This window comes from Macrosteles quadrilineatus, unplaced genomic scaffold (assembly GCF_028750875.1).
Source record: "Macrosteles quadrilineatus isolate MER2022 unplaced genomic scaffold, UCM_ALF_1.0 Scaffold_4__1_contigs__length_99947679, whole genome shotgun sequence".
Lineage (NCBI taxonomy): Eukaryota > Metazoa > Arthropoda > Insecta > Hemiptera > Cicadellidae > Macrosteles > Macrosteles quadrilineatus.
Genome location: NW_026542597.1, coordinates 40,957,167 through 40,977,281, shown reverse-complemented (window position 1 = coordinate 40,977,281; position 20,115 = coordinate 40,957,167). Strand labels below are relative to the sequence as shown.

At 34.9% G+C, this 20,115-nt stretch overlaps 1 protein-coding gene across 1 annotated transcript; it reads right to left on the bottom strand.

The window, feature by feature from the left end:
* Positions 1-6,202: 6,202 nt before the first annotated feature.
* On the bottom strand, positions 6,203-17,605 carry LOC128992499 (glycosaminoglycan xylosylkinase). Its single transcript, XM_054416094.1, has 8 exons — positions 17,257-17,605; positions 15,315-15,581; positions 14,799-14,971; positions 12,765-12,961; positions 11,252-11,423; positions 8,027-8,215; positions 7,535-7,594; positions 6,203-7,445 (listed from the first exon to the last, which is right to left on the bottom strand). Exons 1-8 carry the CDS (start codon positions 17,401-17,403, stop codon positions 7,232-7,234), a joined length of 1,419 nt encoding a protein of 472 aa, XP_054272069.1. The 5' UTR covers positions 17,404-17,605; the 3' UTR covers positions 6,203-7,231.
* Between the last annotated feature and the right edge of the window lie 2,510 nt (positions 17,606-20,115).

Below are 20,115 nucleotides of genomic sequence, written 5' to 3'. Positions count from 1 at the left end.
TTTTAGTGAAACTCCAATTAGGCAAATGAAAATTTGCTTAGCCTGCAGTTATGCTGCGGTGGTGGGTATGTTACGTTATGTGTCTTATCCTGTATATGTATTAGGGTGGGCTGAAAAAAAAAATTATTTTTTTTTCTTAATGCTATACCGAAAAAAAACTTGTCTCTATGATGGGTTATCAAAATGCAACAAAGAAAAAAAATCTATACCTAACCTCCAGCTAGCGCATTACACTTGAAATTTCAAAATTTCACTCAAATCATAGGATTTTTAAAATTTTTTAAAAGTATCTAAACCTTTATATATTAGTTTGCTATAGTGAAAATAATATATTTTAGAGTTACAAATAGTCAATAAACTATAGGAATTTTTGTAATTTTTAAATTTGAGGTGGCGCAAAGGCCTTCAATATAGTAAATTTGTGACGTTTTTAATGCTAACCAACTGCAGTGCAGTACATTCTCTAACTTTTTTGTACCCACTACTATTGTGTTTTTAGATCTATAATGTTGGTACTTAAATTAAGAAAACCTCTTGGAAAATTAAATAAAGATATAAGCAATTTACATACATATATCAAAATGGATTTAATGAATACAAAATAGATTGTTAAATACAAATTTCGATTCCCAAGCTGCAAAATTGTAGTCTATTTGACTCTCACTGAATAGTTATTTACATATTTGGAACCTTGAAATCATGTTTGCTTGTAAAACTTGGCATTGAAGCTCGTGAAAGCAGTGTTGTTCGGATGAAACCATCTCTGTTCTTGACGCCAACAACTTTTGAGGAGGCTTCAGTTACCAATTTCACACAGCGCTCAACTGCTTGTGTGTGACACGGGAATTTATGAAAGTTCCATTCTTCTGCTGTACTGGCAGTTGAAATCTTGGCCCACATTTCTTCTTCGGTTACTCTTCGTAACAGAGGTGGTGGATAAATAGCTGTAGTAGTCCAATCAATAATTTCGTAATATTCTTTTGCCTGGAAGTTGAGTTTTGGAGGTTTAAAAGTTCGGACTAGCTTTTCTTTGGAAGCCACGGCCCTTGATTTAATAACTCTTCTAAACCCCAACTCTCTGATATGAGCCCTTTCATCAACGATCATACTCAGTAGCAAGTTTTCTGGATGTGCGAAAAAAGCATTTCTTTCGATCACAGGATCAACCACCTTAATCAAGTTTTCTGGCAGGAATCTTGATGATGTTATTAAATCGAAAACATGTTTTGGTCCATCAGTAAGGTATTTACTTTTTTTAATCTTAAACCATACAGGCATGTATGATTTAAGTATAAATTGTACCAAAGTTTGGTGTTCTTCAGATGGATTCTCAACACTTAAATAGAGACGCAGTACTCTGTTTGCTGTTGTCAGCCATCGAGAATGAGAAATAGGACCTGGTTCACGAACTGCCAAGTCTGCCAAGCAGGTGCCTGATTTTATAGCCGAACTTATGTCCAGAAGATACTGTTGGTCTTTACTTAAGATTTTCCTATCAATTTCTGGTATGTCACAATCAATGCTTTGAAACTGCACAACTGGAAGTTTTTCACAATTTTTGAGTTTCGAGCCAATATAACCACTAAAAGATGTAGGACCAGTCGTTTCACCATCCAAAGTTTGAAACAAGTGCCTAAATGGTAATTCATTTAGGTGCAAAAGGCAAACTCCCCACTGCAGTGGTCTTTTAATTTTCTCTTCGATTTTGCGAATTACACCAGTTTTCCAGCCGGTGTTTGTGACAGTACCATCACATCCAATCACATCAAGCTCATCCAGCGAAAAATTTTGCTCATGTAAATAGTCCAAGACAGCACTGGCAATGTCCTTTGAAGTTCCAGTAGTTGGTGATACATGGCCAACATAAATTGAGCCAGGTTCCTGAATGATAGAGTAGTGTTCCTCTTTTACAGTTCTTCTAAAACACTTTTGATTCAGTTTGTCAATCTTCAATGTGTTATCCTTTCGGCCATCAAAATATAGCCCTTGAATTACGTCCGGCTCATTTTTTATTCTATCTTGGAGATTCGATCTGAATGATTGTTTTTCCCTTCTAACCTTGTTCTTATCTATTATGAGGGAATCGTCCTCTTTAGTTGCAAGACCTAGGTCATGAAGTACACTAGAGGCAATAGCAGCTGTTGCTCTGTCCGAAACCCCAAATCGGTCACTTGCCAATACGGTATTTTTTAATTGTATACGCATTTGCCACTGCTGTTTAGTAGAACTCGGAATAGGAATGTAGTCGTCATCAGAATCATCAGACTTTTCTTTTTCCATTAAGATTTTGTCTGGATCTATGTTTGACTCCGTCACATTCTTAGAGCATGTAGGCTGGGAATATGAAACTGGTGGAATGTTAGACGACACAACCCGATTTTTTATTTCCTTACGTTGCAGTCTTTTGATTATTTTTTTCGACTCCTTCTTGTCTACATTTCCAATTTTTCCTTGTCCAAGATATCTTTGGAAATACATAAACTTAAGTTCAAGCACGGGAATCTTTTTGTCTTTTTCACATTTACATGAAATTGACAAAGGGCACTCACAGATCTCAGGGACTTTTTTGCAGTTGCATGAGTATGTTATTTTACATTTACATGCAGATACATCAAATAGTGATAAAGCCTTTTGCCTGAACTCCTCAACTTTTTGTTTGTACTTCTCTTTTTCCTTGTCACGCTTAAAGGACTTCATTAGATTACGGTAGCTATCATGGTATGAGTTTATTAACTGAACGATTCTGTAAGGCGTCACTGTTGGTATTGATGCTTTGTCAAAGACTGCTTTTACTTTTGGAGCAACAATATTTGATATCTGAGAGAAACTAACAGGCTTGTTACTTTCTAATGCTAGTACATACTGTTCATGGAAACAGCTCCTAATAACATCCTGGTAATTTGGAAGCTTACTCACAGGCAATTCCCTTGGACAGCCAAACAAAGGACAATCAAAGTCACTCCGAGTCACTTTCTTGGCAACGGCCATCACGCACAATAAACTTAACTCAAAAAATTATAAACATAATTTACAAGATCAACTCAAACGTCAGTCCAAAATCGTACACAGATGTAAACTGCCGAGTGACAGGCCGTCTCAACGTCTCCCCGCGAAGTGCATTGTGGGTGTGTGGAGAGTATGGGTGGGGGAGCCCGGCAAGGCCGCCGGGTCATCGCCCGAACTCGCAGCTGTCATCCCGCACTTGACTCAAAAATGCGTCATTGTAATGACTATTGCGCTACCTCAGATTAATACAATTAAACTTCTGCAATTACTTATTGTATTTCCAAGGCTCTGTTCTAACGTAATATCACTATAGCAGTCCAATATGCAGGTATTTAGATGCTTTAATTATATTTACAAAAGCTTATAATTTGAGTGAAATTTTGAAATTTCAAGTGTAATGCGCTAGCTAGAGGTTAGGTATAGATTTTTTTTCTTTGTTGCATTTTGATAACCCATCATAGAGACAAGTTTTTTTCGGTATAGCATTAAGAAAAAAAAATAATTTTTTTTTTCAGCCCACCCTAATATGTATTTATGCCACACTACAATGTTTTAACAAGCTTCCCACACAAGGATTTCAGGTTGACTAAATGTTTAAAAAGGTTGTGAGGTGCAAAATGTATGTTGCTCGAATGGATGTTAAGACAACTACAACATCCTGTAAATACTAAAATCTTGATAGATCACTGTAACTTGATAATACACTTTTCTGGTTCAAAAAATGAAAATAAGACGCTCAAAGATGTATCTACAGCTACTTCTTGGAGCTAATTGGATCCATTTCCTTTTTGCTTATTAAATTGTCTACAAAATAAAAATATTAAATTGTCCAGAATTATTCCCTACTACAACATTCCCCTAACATCCCCCCCCCCTACTATTCCCTTCCTTAACATTCATTTTAAGGGATGGTAACACCCAAACAAACAAAAAACAGCTTAAGTTTATTTTATGCCTCTGACATGATAAAATTAAAACATTTTTATGTAAAAATACATTTATTTACATATAAATAAGTATAAAAAACAAATGTTCACTTAACAGATAAATGTATAACGATTGTTTATAAAATTGTAGGATTTATTGATGGCCACATTTTAGAGAAAAACATTCATACATTTTTTTTACTAACTAGTGACCAATGATTCTTTAAATACTCTAAAATAAATAGAACACAATGTGACTTTTATTCAGACAGCAAAGGGATAGTGCACAAGGGAAAATCTGTTCCATCCTAAAACATGACGGAGAAATCTTTACAAAAGGTTATGTGTTTTTCAAAGGCTAGAACTGCATAACTGTACGACAGTTTCTCAGAGGGAACGCTTGATGTATCTGTTTAGTATTCTTCAGCAGGGACACATATCATTCAGTTAAGTTAATAATGAAGACTGCTGGTATGTAGAAAACAGAGCAACTAATCATGTAACTTTTAAAGAAGACGGCTTATTTTAGAGAAAAACATTCATAAATTTTTTTACTAACTAGTGACCAATGATTCTTTAATTTCTCTAAAATAAATAGAACACAATGTGACTTTTATTCAGACAGCAAAGGGATAGTGCACAAGGGAAAATCTGTTCCATCCTAAAACATGACGGAGAAATCTTTACAAAAGGTTATGTGTTTTTCAAAGGCTAGAACTGCATAACTGTACGACAGTTTCTCAGAGGGAACGCTTGATGTATCTGTTTAGTATTCTTCAGCAGGGACACATATCATTCAGTTAAGTTAATAATGAAGACTGCTGGTATGTAGAAAACAGAGCAACTAATCATGTAACTTTTAAAGAAGACGGCTTATTTCAGACTCCCGACTTATTTCAGGGACCCTTGAGCCCTTTGTAGAATCGTGTAATGAAAACGGAAAATGAAAGACCAGTCTGCGCTCTAGGGAAAGGTACCCGTACCGTAGAGGTGGAAGCAGCATTAAACCGAAGATGTCCGTGTTACATACCTAGTATTAACATTAAGAAAACCCTATTGTTTGTGCTTGCCACTCAAGATTTGCCTCATATATTTTGAGCTCTATTCAAGAACTGAAACTTGTTTCTTGAAAGTTAATGGTGAAGTAAAGCTGTTTGGTACATGCATCAGAAGAGGAGGTTTATACAAACTTGCTTCGAGACAACGACTTTGTGACTGTGGGTCTTTCCACTTCTTGAAGAGCGTCAACTCGTTCTGGAATCAAGGCCTCCTGGTTTGCTCTGAGAGCAATCAAACCACTGAATTATATAAATTCAACAAACAAATTTCAGATGAGAACTTGTTGCAGATTTATCATGAACGTTAAGGACACCATAATAAATTACATGTGAAAAATTGAACGGTACTCGAGAACGAGCAACTAAGTCTGGTATGCTGACATTTGTAAGATTAAGTGTCAGGTTATCAATTATTTTATTCTACTGTTTAGATACAGTCAGGTCTATTTCATGAAGCAGAAGTCTGAAATACCACTGAAATATTAAAAGTTTTGGGGTGAAAGTAAGACTACGGGAGTGATTGTGAAGGAAATACACATTACAACATTGGTAAGTTTGACAATATCATTGGATCAAGCAGTGATTGACAGTGCCATACTCGCCTGAATATAACAACTATAGTGAGAGACAATTTGACGGTGGAGACTGCTTGAGTGATGAAGCACGCTCATGAGACATTAAGAGAAAGATTATGGGCTGAAATGGTCAACACAGCAGCCTACATTTTAAACTGAACAGGACCATAAAGTGTACATGAGATATCTTCTATTGAGCTGTTAGGAAAGAAGCCAGTAATAAGGAATCTAAGGATATGATGTAATTGTTATAAACATGTTACAAAACCTAAATGTTAAAAGATATAAAGAATTCCGTATTTTAATTGGTTGTAATAATATAGGTGGGTATCGAATCTGGTGTAAGGGAAAACAATTTGATTAGGTCAAGAGATGTAATTTTTCATGAAGAGCCATTATTTGAGAGATCCTTGTTATAGTTATCATGCCTTGAAATGTTAAAACCCCAAGAAGAAAAATATTTAAAAGAATTAAGAACTGAGGACAATATCATTGGAGGTAGAATCAGAAATAGATGAAAGTTCAAGTTAAGTAAGAGTTGTGAAGCTCCCAAGAGACTGAAAGACTATGTAATGTTTATAACGTGTGACATACAAGAACTGCAACGTTACTATGAAGCAATACAGTCTCAATAAACGGAAAATTGGGAAAGAAAAATTGTTTCAGAAAGCACACTGGTTGTTAGATATATACAAGCAAAAATTCTGTTAATAAACTGTTTGGCCAAACTATGCTCTGCTACCAACATAAAACCTGAGTGATTACAGGAGTCGGTATCGGATACTGAGTGTTTTTAATGAAATGGAAACACATATCTAAGAACACATTTACATGTAAAAGCTACAAATGTAAGAGCTGCATAAAACAATCCAACCCAATTCATACTTGAGTAACGTTGATTTTACTCGCTTGACAATCATGGATTTATCACCAGGTGAGAAACGTTGCACCAAATTTTTTACAATTAACGTTTCTTAACATCTCCACTATCTGGAATATGTATTCTACATTGAAAAACAGCGGATGACACACATAAAACAACCCATGAGTAGTGCCTTTCTTTGGACACTATTAATGCACAACACCAAGATAGGTATCAAATGGGAGCTTTCTACGGTGTGCTAAATGGTTGTGAACAAAATCACATAAGGAGATCAGCACAGCCCTAATATTAATACTGTGGCTCTACTGAGCATTATTTTTATTAGTGATTGATCACCAACTTCTACTATGTCACTCTAAGTCAGTCTATTTAATCTTTACTCTAAAACCTTAGTCTATCATATCTTTGGTTTTCATTTGGAGTCTTTTTAGGCCATGGGAATTTTCAGGAAGACATCCAAATCTTAGTCTCGTTATAGTCCATTGTCAGCCAGTTAGAAAGCACGATTTATTCACGACCCAGTGGAATGACAAATGATAGTTGCACCACTCATAGATTTTTTTCAGGAAAACTCCAACAGTGTCAGGGAAGTGGTTAGAGGACTAGAAATCTAATTTTGAGGATTTAAATATTTAAATATAAATAAAGGTAGACTGCCAATCATTTTCTTCACCTCTTGAAATATCCTTCCCACATCTACTTCACTCTACAACCATTTATGCAAAGGAAACAATTGAGATTCCTCTTGAGACTGAAATTTGCTAACCAGCCTTAGTGACCCTGCTAGTCATTGACTATAACATTGTGTTGACCGTTGCGCTCGGTGAAGCACAAATGCACGGCTGCGATGGTGACTAACAATCGGCGATCGAGCGCAGTCAGGTGAGCATCAGAGAGCACTGGAGCGATGTGACTCCACTCCAACACCTCGCGTAATGGCTCACTTATGGTCTTCATCTGCAGCCAAAGTAAACGGGTCCACGTCGTAGAACGCAACCTGTGAAATAGGAAAACCATGATGAATTGATGGTTATGAATGCTTGGTTGCACAAAATAATTGCAAGAAAAGTTTACAAAAGAGCTTACCTGCAACATTGGTAAAGAGGAGCCAGAATATCAATGTGGTCCACGTACGGGTTTCCAAAACTGCAAAAAACACCTTAAGTTAGTAATACATTTGTTGGAAAGAAAGTGAAAAGATTAACAATAGATTGAAAGTTGAAAAATAAATGCATAGAGGCTGTTTGGGTAGTCAGGCGTAGATAACAGGTAATTTTGCTTTTAAAATAGTACAACACCCCATTGCTGTAACAATTACTTTTCAAAAGTTATTGCAACTTTTGTGATTTTTAACTATAAAATATCATTTTTAATCTTACCGCTTACCCATGATAAAGGTTGTTGACGAGCTTATGGGAGAAAGTATGTATCAGAATGCTGATACCGTTTATTTATTTATAAAATTACAAATATAACTTGTTGACACGGTGAGAAAGTAAAAATATAGGAGTAAAGTGTTGATCTCAAAGATGAAAATAAAATTAAGAAAAATACATGAACAAAAGTTCATGTAGGTACCTTTTTCCGTTGTCAATAAATAAAACAGCAGAATCGTTTATATTTTGGAAGACTTCATAATGATGTCTGTCTCCGTTCCCTATGAGGAAGTCAAAGACTGCCGTGTCGATGATGTCTAGTAGACGGGGACCTGTGGAGTACATCTCACTTTTGCGGACAACTTGGCAGTAGCCGGCATCCAACTCCCATCTATGACATAAGTAAATATTAGGGGTCTGCGGTGCACCGAAAAAGTCAGTACGGTACAAGCTTAATTACCGTCATCGGTTCGGTACAGCATTTTACATGGTACAGATCGGTTAGGTACAGCCTATAATAATACTGTAATAAAGTACTTTCAGTTTACTATCGTAGTCAACAGTTGGTTCTCAACACATAAAAATCTTATCAGATGTTTGTTTACGATCTTCATAATTTATTACTAGGGTGATGATGCGATAAAAAACCCATTAGCATTCCCAAATCCATAAACATTTTATCACAACATATTGTCGTATTCAAGTACTTCCAAGAAATGTTGAGTTTTATCACTTTTATTCCTTTACGACTTTCCCCAATTCTATTTTATCATAAAAATAATAGTTTTATGATGACTGTTAAATTTTATCTCTTACTCAGTCAGTATTTTCGTGAATATTCAATTTGCCGCTGGTCATTGCCTATTGCCATAAAACTGTTTATGGCTACATATTAAACTTGTAACTAATCTACAATCTTATTTTATAAGCTAAAATGTTTGTTATGGTTTTTTTATCTTTCTATTTGTTTTTTTGTTTCCTGTATTTTTTATTGTGTTGAAGGTACTTTATGCAATCTATATCTTATGAACTAGAATTATGATAGTGATTTTGCTACCCTCATTGTAACCTAATCAATTTATATAGGCCCTCCTAAATAAGTAGGTCTAGGCCTGGGTCTTTTGATTCGGAAGAGCTTTAAAATATAATAAGATAATTGGATTGAGCCTGAGATAAACTAATGATTGATATGTGTGGGTGTTAACTTTGTAAATGAAAAGACAATAATCTTACTCTGTGATAATCCAAATTTTAGTTTCACAATAAAACTTTGAAAGAGTTGTACCCATCTTATAATTAGTTTTGAAGTTTATAAAAAAAGATGCATTTAATAATGCCACTGGGGCGGAGCCGTTTGGATGGATCACGAAATTTATGGTGTATAAACCTATTCCATGAAATTCTACTTGTATGTACCAAGGGACCATCTTCAAATGATCCAAAATCGGATGATTAAAGTTAAACTTATATTGCCAATCGGTTGATCCAAAATCGTTTGTTTCAACGTTTATATTGCAGATCGGATGATCCAAAGATCGGTAGATCTAAAAGTACAATTTTACATTGTAAAGTAAACTTAGGAAATATGAAAAGTTGAAGCCACAACTTTCGGTAAGGCTAACTTTAGTGTGTTTTAGAAATTAAGTGTTAATTTTATACTAGCAACCGGCGCTAACAATTTAAAGTTGTATCAGGCTGTTTTAACTAAAAGGTGGTTTAAAATTAAATTACATTTTAATGCTTATGTTAAGAATTATTTCTTTACACAAATATAGTGATTGTCGTTGAACATACGATTTAACTTTATAATGTAGTTTTTCCTTACCATAAAGGATGTGCGAAATCAGGATATGTGCAATTGACTTAGTTTTCTTTAATAATTATTTGAATAAATTGGCTATTTCGCTTAATTATTGACAATAGTCCAAAACAGTAAACAGAAATTACAAATATATATATATAATATATGTAGTACGTACGAATGCAGAGAGATTAATTAAAATAAATAATTCATATCACCTAAGAAACTCTATACCGTTGCTAAGAACACGGATGATGATGGCGAATAATTGAACACCTTCAATCTGAGAGACGCAATAGTTCATACTTTTAGATCATCCGATCTCACATATACTTTTGGATCAAACGACCCAACTACGATCGAATGATCCAAAGTGAAACGGACAGTCTATTTCATAAGTTTACTTCACGAAGTAAAATTGTACTTTTGGTTATGACTGTACTTTTGGATCTATGTATCATCCGATCTGCAATACAAACGTAGGATCTTCCGATTTTGGACCAAAAGATCGGTTATTTAACTATTGGATCAAATGATTTTAAATCTTCCGATCAGCAATATAAATGTTTTGGATCATCCGATTTGGAACATGTGAAATACTCCCGTACCAAGTTTCGTGGCCATCAGTCCGGCGGTGTCTGAGATTATCACTGCCAAATAAAATATACAAACATACAAACAAACCAACATCCTCTTATATATATGTGTGTGTGTATATATATATATATTGTTCTTGAGGATTTCTTGAAAAATTATAAAAATGAAACAGTGCAAATATTCGTTTAATACAAAATTACAAATGTTTTCAAGCAGACAGAAATTAATGAAAAATGTAAAAATTAACAAAACAAAGAAATGTGAACAGTTTACAAATAGTTGAATTTTGAGAACATATGATTGAGTACAGATAAAAAAAATAAAAATAAAATCAGCCTAAAAGAAAATTAAAATTCAGCTTAGTTGAATAACTTTTTTACCATCTTAAATTTAAACCAGAGGGGAACTTTGTTTTAAGTACCAACTGGTGAGCCTATTCAGAATTTCTTAAGACCAGTTGGTTGCATTTAGGGTTTTGATGTGGGTTTACTTTGTGAAGGGCTTTTAGGGTGTAGCAGCCTTCAAAACTTTGGTTGTGGTGAGCAGCATGATTATAGATTGGTTTTATTTTGTCTCCATGTACCACATCAAAACGATGGCCTGTCATTCGAACTCTTAAAGAGTTAAAAGTCCGGCCAATGTTTACAGTTTTTACAGTATTACAAATTATTTCAGTACAAATAATAAGTGATTTATGATTGAATAAACAGATATTTCTCTACCAAATAGTACCAAAAATCAATTTATTACCGGTGGAACTGCATTTGCCCGGCTATCAATACTGTGGACCTGGAACAAGATTGAAAAAAAAAAACGGCTATATACATTCAACTCTCGATAGTCCAGATTTTTCGTAATCCGGACCGGACGTCCGCCACATTAGTCAGTGAGCGAGAGTCTACTGTATACTATTTCTTTTGTCACACAATTAATTATTGCGGAAAAAACATTACAAGCTTGGAGCTCTGTCAATAGTGGCAGAGAATAAGACTATAATTGATTTGGAACTGGTAAGAATATCCTAAATACCTGGCTGGAATATTTGGTTTGTAAGTTCTCTGCCAGGGGTGGCGAAACTTCTTCAAGGGGAATTCCTCAGGCAGCCACAGTATCAGGGATCCTTCCAACACCTGTCCCGAGGCACACACAGGGTCGTGCGGCCCGCAGTAGTGGCAGACTCCATAGAAACATGTGTTGTTGTCTGTGAAATACAATATTTTAGTGGCAAACTGTGTAAAAACACATGGTATCGCATGTTTAACACAATACTTTGTAAAATAGTGCAATCTGATAAGTGGCATAATCCGTAGAAACCTGTAATTTCTTGATTTTGCCACGACCGCAGAAGAAACTCTTAATTTCAACGTGATCATAGGAGGCATTCGCGATTTAACAGGGAACGCAGGAGACATTTGCGATTTCTTCACAAGAGAGGTTTGCAATTGCTCCTTGACCAAAGGAGACATTCATTTTCCACGACCACAATAGATGTTCACTATTTAAATGTTGGCCTAACTGCGGGAGCCAATGTACAGTACCTGTTCTGTAAACTCATTATAGTATAACAATTAATGCTTTTAAATCAGTTCAATTCACTTGACCGTTGACCCACTGTAAAGAAGTCTGGTTTGCGAACCCCAAATAAATAGGCCTACAAATTAGTTAACACGTGTGCTATCAACAAGTTAAATAAGTTCCTTTACCACAGACCAGCGTCAACTATGGTTGACATAGGTAGTTTTGCCACAGACTGGTGTCAACTCTAGTTGACTGAACTGACGTGTACTACTGTTGACGCCAACATTCACACACTGTATGGCTTGTTACAAATGTAAGGTTTATTTTATCGACTTGGTTGTTAGTTGTAGGTCTTGGAATAGCCCCTAAATATGCTGTTGCTGTGGTTTCCATGTGGGTGATTTTCTTCCTGGTAGGCTTTTTTACACATAAATTTATACAGGTCTTGAGGTGAGTTGGAGTGTTTATTATAACCTTTTTTGTGTATATCATGGATAAAGATCGACATACCGGTACTACTAATTGTTAAACACTCATCCTACACTCATCTCCATTCAAACTTGGCTTAAAATACCTACTTTGTATGGTCGCCATTTCATTGAAAAGTATAAGTACAAGTATAAGAATAAAGACATCGATATATACGACAAAGTAAGCGATGGATCAATGTAAACTATAGTGGTCAATAAAAAAGATTTTAAATACCCTATGTGATTGAATTTTATATTGCAATTCGAATTTAATGTTGCAAATGTTATTTAGACAACCTGGATCAGAAAAACTAATAGAAAAGATTGGTCAGTGGGTATGTTCAATTAAATAAGCTTGGTCCTAAAGGGAAATCTAGCCTGCAGGTTAGGGCAGTGACTTAAAGTCTGGCGTCAACTATAGTTGACGATTGGTAGCGAACGAGTGTTAATCTAATAATTGAACCCAAGTAAAAATATGATTTGTTGCCTGTAATACACAATACTGTACATTTTTACATCAATAAAAGTTAGCAATTAAACTATACAAAGTGTACCTTCTTGATCAAATGTTTTCAGAAGTTCATTCGTTGCCACAGGCATGACTTCTTGACGCAGATCAATTCTACGTCCGACAGTCAGCGGAGCTCTTCGTAGACCAAGTAACCATGACAGGTGGAAGGCAGCCACCTCTCCATTGTGACGATCCTTTCCTGCGTACACAGACCCTGCAATAACCTCTGTCCTTTTGTACCTAATACACAGAAAACATGTTAGGTCAGTAAGTAAGCTGAACACTACATTATTCCATGTAAAGAGTAAACAGTTTAATTCTTTATGTAGGCCTAGGCCTATTCAATAAAAGCTAAAAAAGGAAAACCCCCTCAATGCCAAAATTTTTTTAATTAGTTGCTAATGTGTTCGATAAAAATATCAAATAACAATATTAACACTATAGCCTACATTACACAAACAGGGTTGGTACTGATTTTGGAAAATGAAATTCCCTGACTTTTCCAGGTTTTACAGACTGATATTATACTTTTTCCAGGTATACCGTAAGACGATATCGAATACCGGTAGTCAGAATCAAGAATTATTTAAAAAAATTTAGGCCTAAATAGTTTACTCATAAAACCAATAAGAAAAGAATTAAACATCTGGAATCTGGAAAATTAAGGGTACCGACTAACTTAACCTCACACTTGGCCGAATGTTCTACTTGGCCTTGACTTGACACTAGCAGATAGACGATACGGTGCTTCTGATACTGATATATATCGATATTTTGCTTGCGATATCATCGGCTTATATCGAAAGAAACATGTGATATTGGAAAAATAACTACCATGCTTGTACCGGAGACAAAAAGTAGTACCAAACGAAACTATTAAAATGTTTCAACTAACAGAATAAAATTTTTGTTATAAACTCCTCTAAGTGCAGTTTTTTTTTAGTTTATTAAAGGTTGAATCAGTATTGGTATAAATTCAATGAGGAATTGTATTCAGTATCGTATTGAAATTGAAACGATGAATGTAGGCCTATCCCTCCGTGCATCGCGGTACTAGCCGTGTTTCCATACGTGGGATTATATCCCGAAAACAGGATTTTTAGAGCATGAGCGGGATTTGAAGGGGATGTGGGATAAAACAGGAGTTTTGGCTATGACGTCCGTTTTTATTTACTATGCTTTAATGTAGTGAAAAACTAACCCCAATCGAAATAATTAGGTACCTTAACAAAATATAATAGCAACGTTAAAACAACTATTTAAACACAATATGTCTAATTTAACACTAAGAATTTAACATCAAAAATCTTAAGGGATTAAACGGGATTTCTTAACTTAGTGACCGGGATTATATTTGTTTAGTCGTGTAGACACACTGGGAGCTCGGTGCGTTCAACTAAAGCCAGTAATCAGAGGGTGATGATAGAATGTCTGTCGATGTTTGATGTTTTTTATATTGACGGTAGGTTCCCAATGTTTTTGTTACATCAATATTTTTGTCAAACTTCGATGTTTTTGACCAAGTATTGAGACGTAGATGCAAAATGTAGCATATCTGTAAAAAATGTAGTCTTTCAAGAGAAATTCCAGATTTTTTCCAAAATTCCCTGACTTTTCCAGACCAACAAAATTCCCTGACATTTCCAGGTTTTCCCTGACCGTACCAACCCTGACAAACCAAAAATAGCCCTAAAGCTGTTAAAAAAAAGAAAATTTTTTTGTGAACGTTTATATTTTTGTATGATATTTCAAAGCAATGAGGGATATTTTTAAAGAATTAACCTAGAGATTATTAAAATTTGAAATCATAAATCATAATGCATGGTCTTATAACAGGTTGGTCAGAGCTTACTGTTGTGCGATAAAGAACAGCATTGGATAAAATATAGTACTATTGGCAATGGGATTAATATTTCAATAATGTTTAAGGTTTCAAATAAGTTGGGAAACTAATACTAAATTATGCTGACAACCTGTTACGTTGGGCTTTTTAAATCCTTAATTATTACGGTAAGTTATATCCTATATAAATGGGGACTCTATAGTCAAGCTCAAGATTTAAAATCTTTAAACTCACCATTGAGGCTTAAACACAGCTTTCAAGCCACCTTCAAGGGTGAGGAGCAGTTTGAGCTGTGTTCCTTGCGCCATGTTATCGGCTTTCTCTACCTTGCTGGAACACAGCGAGTTGAGCAGTCGCCCCAGAGGCGGAATCATTGGTTCCGGGAACAGCTGGCGCCCACTGGTCCACTATCAACACAGGGAGTTGGCAGATCATTGAATTTACAATTGGAAGAATCTCATTATTCTCATGAGTCAGTTTGGACTTTGAAGACAAGAATATGTTTGTCAATTCTAGTTAAACTATGTCCGATTCTTTTTTCACAAAATAATCGTAGCCTAATGTGATTGTTTTTTTACTAGTAAACATCTAGCCTTACTAAAATTCTCTTTAATGAATAGGCTTGTTGTACATACAAAAATAAAACCATTGTAGGCCTACAGACAAATCAGCATCTCAAATCCAACGTATTTCCAAAATATGTTGCTTGGAACTACTGTATATAGAAAAAATAACTTACTACACACGTACTTTAAAAGAATCTTTGAGGAGTTCAGTTGAAAATGGCTCAGTGACTTTAACATCGTGCAAGACTGCTTGATGGTAGCGTTTGATTTTCGCAGGAAAGAATTGACCAAAATTTTGTCTCTCAAGAACAGCCACCTTTTCTAGGATTTTCTTTGTGGCCAAATCTGTGGTGTTGATCTGAACAAACACTGCTTTCTTAGGTGACTGGTTGACATTGTGGATGCCCTTACTTTGTTTGAAGGGTTCTGCTTTAATATAAACTTCATCATTCTGAAAAAAATACAATTAAGTTTCACATGTTAGATATACATAATTACAAAACTGATACAAAACTAGATGTGTTTAGATTCCTGACACAAACCCTCGTGTTTACAGAGGCAAATAAAAGGTTAACTAGGTATTTAGGCCTACGGACTAATATTATGATAGAGGCTGCTTCTGATAGGCTAGATCTACGTCACCACCACAACAATGGCCTAAAAGTAAAATTAATAAGTTAACTTATTGCTCACGTTAGGAAACAAGCTAAGTTTTTTTGGCTTGAGTTTTAAATTCAATCTTGGAAGGCTAACTATTATTAACCAAGTAACTTTTCTGAACATGTTAGGTTTGTGCACAATTAAGTTACCAGTGGCTGCAATTTATTATCTGTCCTACACTCATTCGAATGAAAAATATCGATATATAGATTTTTCTATATATTGATTATTTCATTCGGTTAATTAGGTTAGGTTAACCTAACTAGCCAAACTTGATATCTTATAGGTTTATCAAATAAAAGATATCGATACCTATTTAGATTATTCGATATATCAATTATTTCATTCGGTTAGTTAGGTTAGGTTTTAACCTATCTAACCAAACTCGATATATCGAATGAAAAAATCTATATATCGATCGATATATTCATTTGAATGAGTGTAGGACGTAACGGCCAGGAACATAATTATTTACTAATTAGGTTAAACATGATTACATAGGCCTATTATTAAATATTTGATCAAAATTAAAATGCTCATCGGTAAATGAAATGAAATGAAACTTATTTTCCTTTAAGCATTGTACAAAATGCAATGGGCATCGTCAAAAAATACACTTGTCAATATATACAATCATTATGTAAAACTTAACCTAAGAAAAACCAAGCAAACACAGCACGCAAAATAGGCTTATCAACCTCCAGTCAACGTTCTAAAAATACATTTTTTTCCCCGAAATGTTCGTTTTTTAGTGCTGATTCCAAAAATAATATTCATTTTTTGCAGAAACGTCCCGTTTTCCCGGAAAATGGGAAAAACGGGAAAAATCTTTTTTTGCCCAAAACCCATGTTGTGGGTAAGTTACTCAAATTGTGCGGAATTTCCTCCTGAACAAGAATATTAGAACAAGACTATTAAGTAAAATATCACTGGAAAAGCGGCCGCTGGCTACTTATATACTAAAGATAGTCACCCGCATAGCGCTAGCATTGCGGGTGACTCTAAGCCATTGTAGAATGTGTGCTTTATTTTGGGTTAGAATTGGTTAGGTTAGGTTAGAATTGGTTAGGTTAGGTTAAGTTTGGTTAGGTTAGGTTAGGTTAAGTTAGTTTAGGTTAGGTTAAGTTTGGTTAGGTTAGATTAAGTTTGGTTTGGCCGAGTTTGGTTTGGTTAGGTTAGATTAGGTTAGTTTATCAATAACATGAGTATTGTAAGTAAACGAACCTAAAATTGTGGAATGCAGGTTAGGTTTGGTAAGGTTAATTTAGTTTAGGTTAGGTTGGTTTAGGTCAGGTTGAGTTTGGTTAGGTTAGGTTGTTGGGCGGGACGTTTCCCCAAAAAATGAATATCATTTTTGGAATCAGCACCAAAAAACGAACATTTTGGAAAAAAAAAATTTTTTTATAACGTTGACTGGAGGTTGATAGTTTTACCTGATCATCAAAACCTACTTAGGCCTAACTTACTTGTTTCAAAAATTTCGGCCTAGTCTTGACTTTTTCACTGCCAAAGAGAATTGACAAAATATAAATGTTCAGCAGGAGCACACCTAACACAATGATTAAAAGAAATTTTATTATTGTTTCATAAGAAAAGGGTAGACGACAAAACATTTAACTGTTTCACAAAGTTGGTACTGTAGTTTGATCCTAGCTCTTAAATCAAAAAGCTAGGTCATACAAAATTGAGTTTCCGAGAATTTGATCATATCATGCCTATCAACAGTGAATTAATTCAATAAGATGTAAGGTGAACTAGCCTATTTTGAGTATCCAAATTCCAAACAAAACATAAACAACCTGTACTCTGAACTGAACCTTTTCTTTCTAGCCTGCCCAGTGCCCTCATATAACAATAACAGCAAACTATTAACTAACAACTAACTGTTAACAAAACAAACTACATCAACAAACAACAACAAGTAAAGAAAAAGGAAAAAGGAAGATAAGAAAACATCACAGCTGGTTTTGAGCAGCTGGAGCTCTGAAGCTAATCGGATTAAAATCGTTGAGCATGGTTACCCACAAAATGAACACCAAATTAATAATTAGGGTCACCGGTCACCGGAATTAGGCTAATGCACCATTGACTTTAGATACTCAAAATAGCCATTCCATTTACTTGAAATAGACGTAACATTGACTTAAGATACTGCAAGAATATTTCTCAATTATTTGAACCAGATGTTCCATTGACTTTAGATACTGCAAGTAGAGATCTCATTCTCTCATTACGAGAAAAAAGTAGTGTTACTGAATAAGATCAGCTGTTTCATTAACCAAAATCGTTAATTTAAAGCCCAATTTATATTAGTTAGTCTATGATAAAACATACAGTACGATATAGATTATTAATTGTTATTATTATAGCTCAGTGCTTACAACGGTATCAGCAATCTAACATTAGCTTTACAACAACCTTTATTATGGGTAAGGTAAGAGGTGGGAATAATCATCAATCATACCAAAGATTACATATGCTAACGCAAACTTTTTGCGTTAGCATATGTAATCTTTGATCATACTTTCAACGCAATAGCACCATAGATAAAACATACTCCCTTATTCTAGTAGATTCCCCATCCTTATGAAACAGTTGAAAGCCAATTTTATCGTTAGTTCTGTCCGGTGCATTGTTAAAGGTCGTATTTTGTTTACAATTTGTTTATTATTATTTCAGTAATTTAAAATCCTTTTTAACCAAATAAAACTATATAATACAGTAAAACTATATAAACAGTAAAACACAAATAAATCATGAAATTAACTCTAATATAAAGTCTACTGTGTTGGTTAGTCTGTTTATATATTAGCTAAATTTATTACAATTTGTATTATCAGTTAATCTATGACAAATCAACCCCTATTGAATGATTTTACACAGAAAACTTGTTATAGGATATAATCAATGACAAATAATATTCTAAACTGTGTTATAATGTTAATATTCAAATAACATCTGGGAGAGAAAAGAGTAAAATACCAATAAAATAAACTGTCATCTGCAAGTCACGTGGTAAATGGTTATGAAGCTAAACATTATATGCAAACACTCTGCCAATTTCAACATTATTACCGTGGAGTAAATTTTGTGGGTGGCTACCAGTGGTGAATTGAGTAGTTACTGGTACTTTCACTCTACTGGGATCGTAACATCATCAAGCATATTAAACGTTGTATATCGACAGTAACGTTCAATATATAGAATGGCGTCTAAGGTAACAACTTGTAAAGTATGCATGAAAGAAGTATTGGATTCGGATGAGGGGATCCAATGTGATGCTAACTGCGGCCGTTGGTTTCATCGTGTTTGTACCAATATTTCTAAACAGGAATATACTCAGCTCACCAAGGATTCAAATAAGAAATAGTTTTGTAGTAGGGTTGACTGCATACCTCTAGCCCTAGATCCTATGGCTATATTAGCAGGTAGTGTAAATAAACTCATGGAGAAAATCGACAGCTGGTCAGTAAAAATTGATAAAATCCCTGAAGTTTCAGCTGGAATTCTGGAAATAAAGTCTGATATTGCCCAAATTAAGGATCAGCTAGCCAGCCTTGAACCTAGAGTATCGGCTAATGAAGCCAAAATTGAATGCATCATATCTGATATTAAAAACTTACAGGCTCTGAAACCTCAAGACCCCGAAACCATAATAAAAGAAGTAAATGATCGCTCATATCGTGCTAGGAACGTCATGATATATGGTGTACCTGAATCCCGTGCTGGCAACATTGAATCTAAAATACAGGAAGACATCGAATCAGTCAATAAAATTCTTCTTGCTTTAGCTCTCAATGAACCCCATGTAGTCAAAATCATTCGAATTGGTAGGCATCCATCTGATAAACCACGGCCACTGAAAGTTACTTTCGCTGACTCATCAGAGACTATTCAATTCTTCAAAAAATTCAATCCTGAATCCCTTAAAGACATTTTTCCTGATTCTAGAATTGACGTCACTAGAGATCGTACACAAATGGAGAGGACTCATCTAAAGGAGCTTAGAAACACCCTTGAGGCTAAGAAGCAGGCTGGAGAAGATGATCTTACTATCAAATATCATAATGGGGTGCCTAGCATTGTAAAGCAGCCAAAAAAACTAATTAAATCCAACGGACAGCTCACCTTCTATTACCAAAATGTTAACGGCATGAGAAGCAAATTAAATGATTTTAAGTCATCCATAGCAATGAGTAGCTTTGACATTTTAATGATAACAGAAACCAATCTGTCTGATGACATCAGCGATTCTGAAGTATCTCCTAGTGGATATACAATATATAGGTGCGACAGATCTCAGCTTACCAGCTCTAAATCCAGCA

Excerpts from the sequence above, each read along its gene's own strand:
- LOC128992499 (XM_054416094.1), bottom strand. The coding sequence starts at position 17,403 with ATGTTTTGTCGTCTACCCTTTTCTTATGAAACAATAATAAAATTTCTT. Across the intron at positions 15,582-17,256 it reads GGCCGAAATTTTTGAAACAA|AATGATGAAGTTTATATTAA; the intron begins GTAAGTTAGGCC and ends TATTTTTTTCAG. Across the intron at positions 7,446-7,534 it reads CCTCTTTACCAATGTTGCAG|GTTGCGTTCTACGACGTGGA; the intron begins GTAAGCTCTTTT and ends CCTATTTCACAG.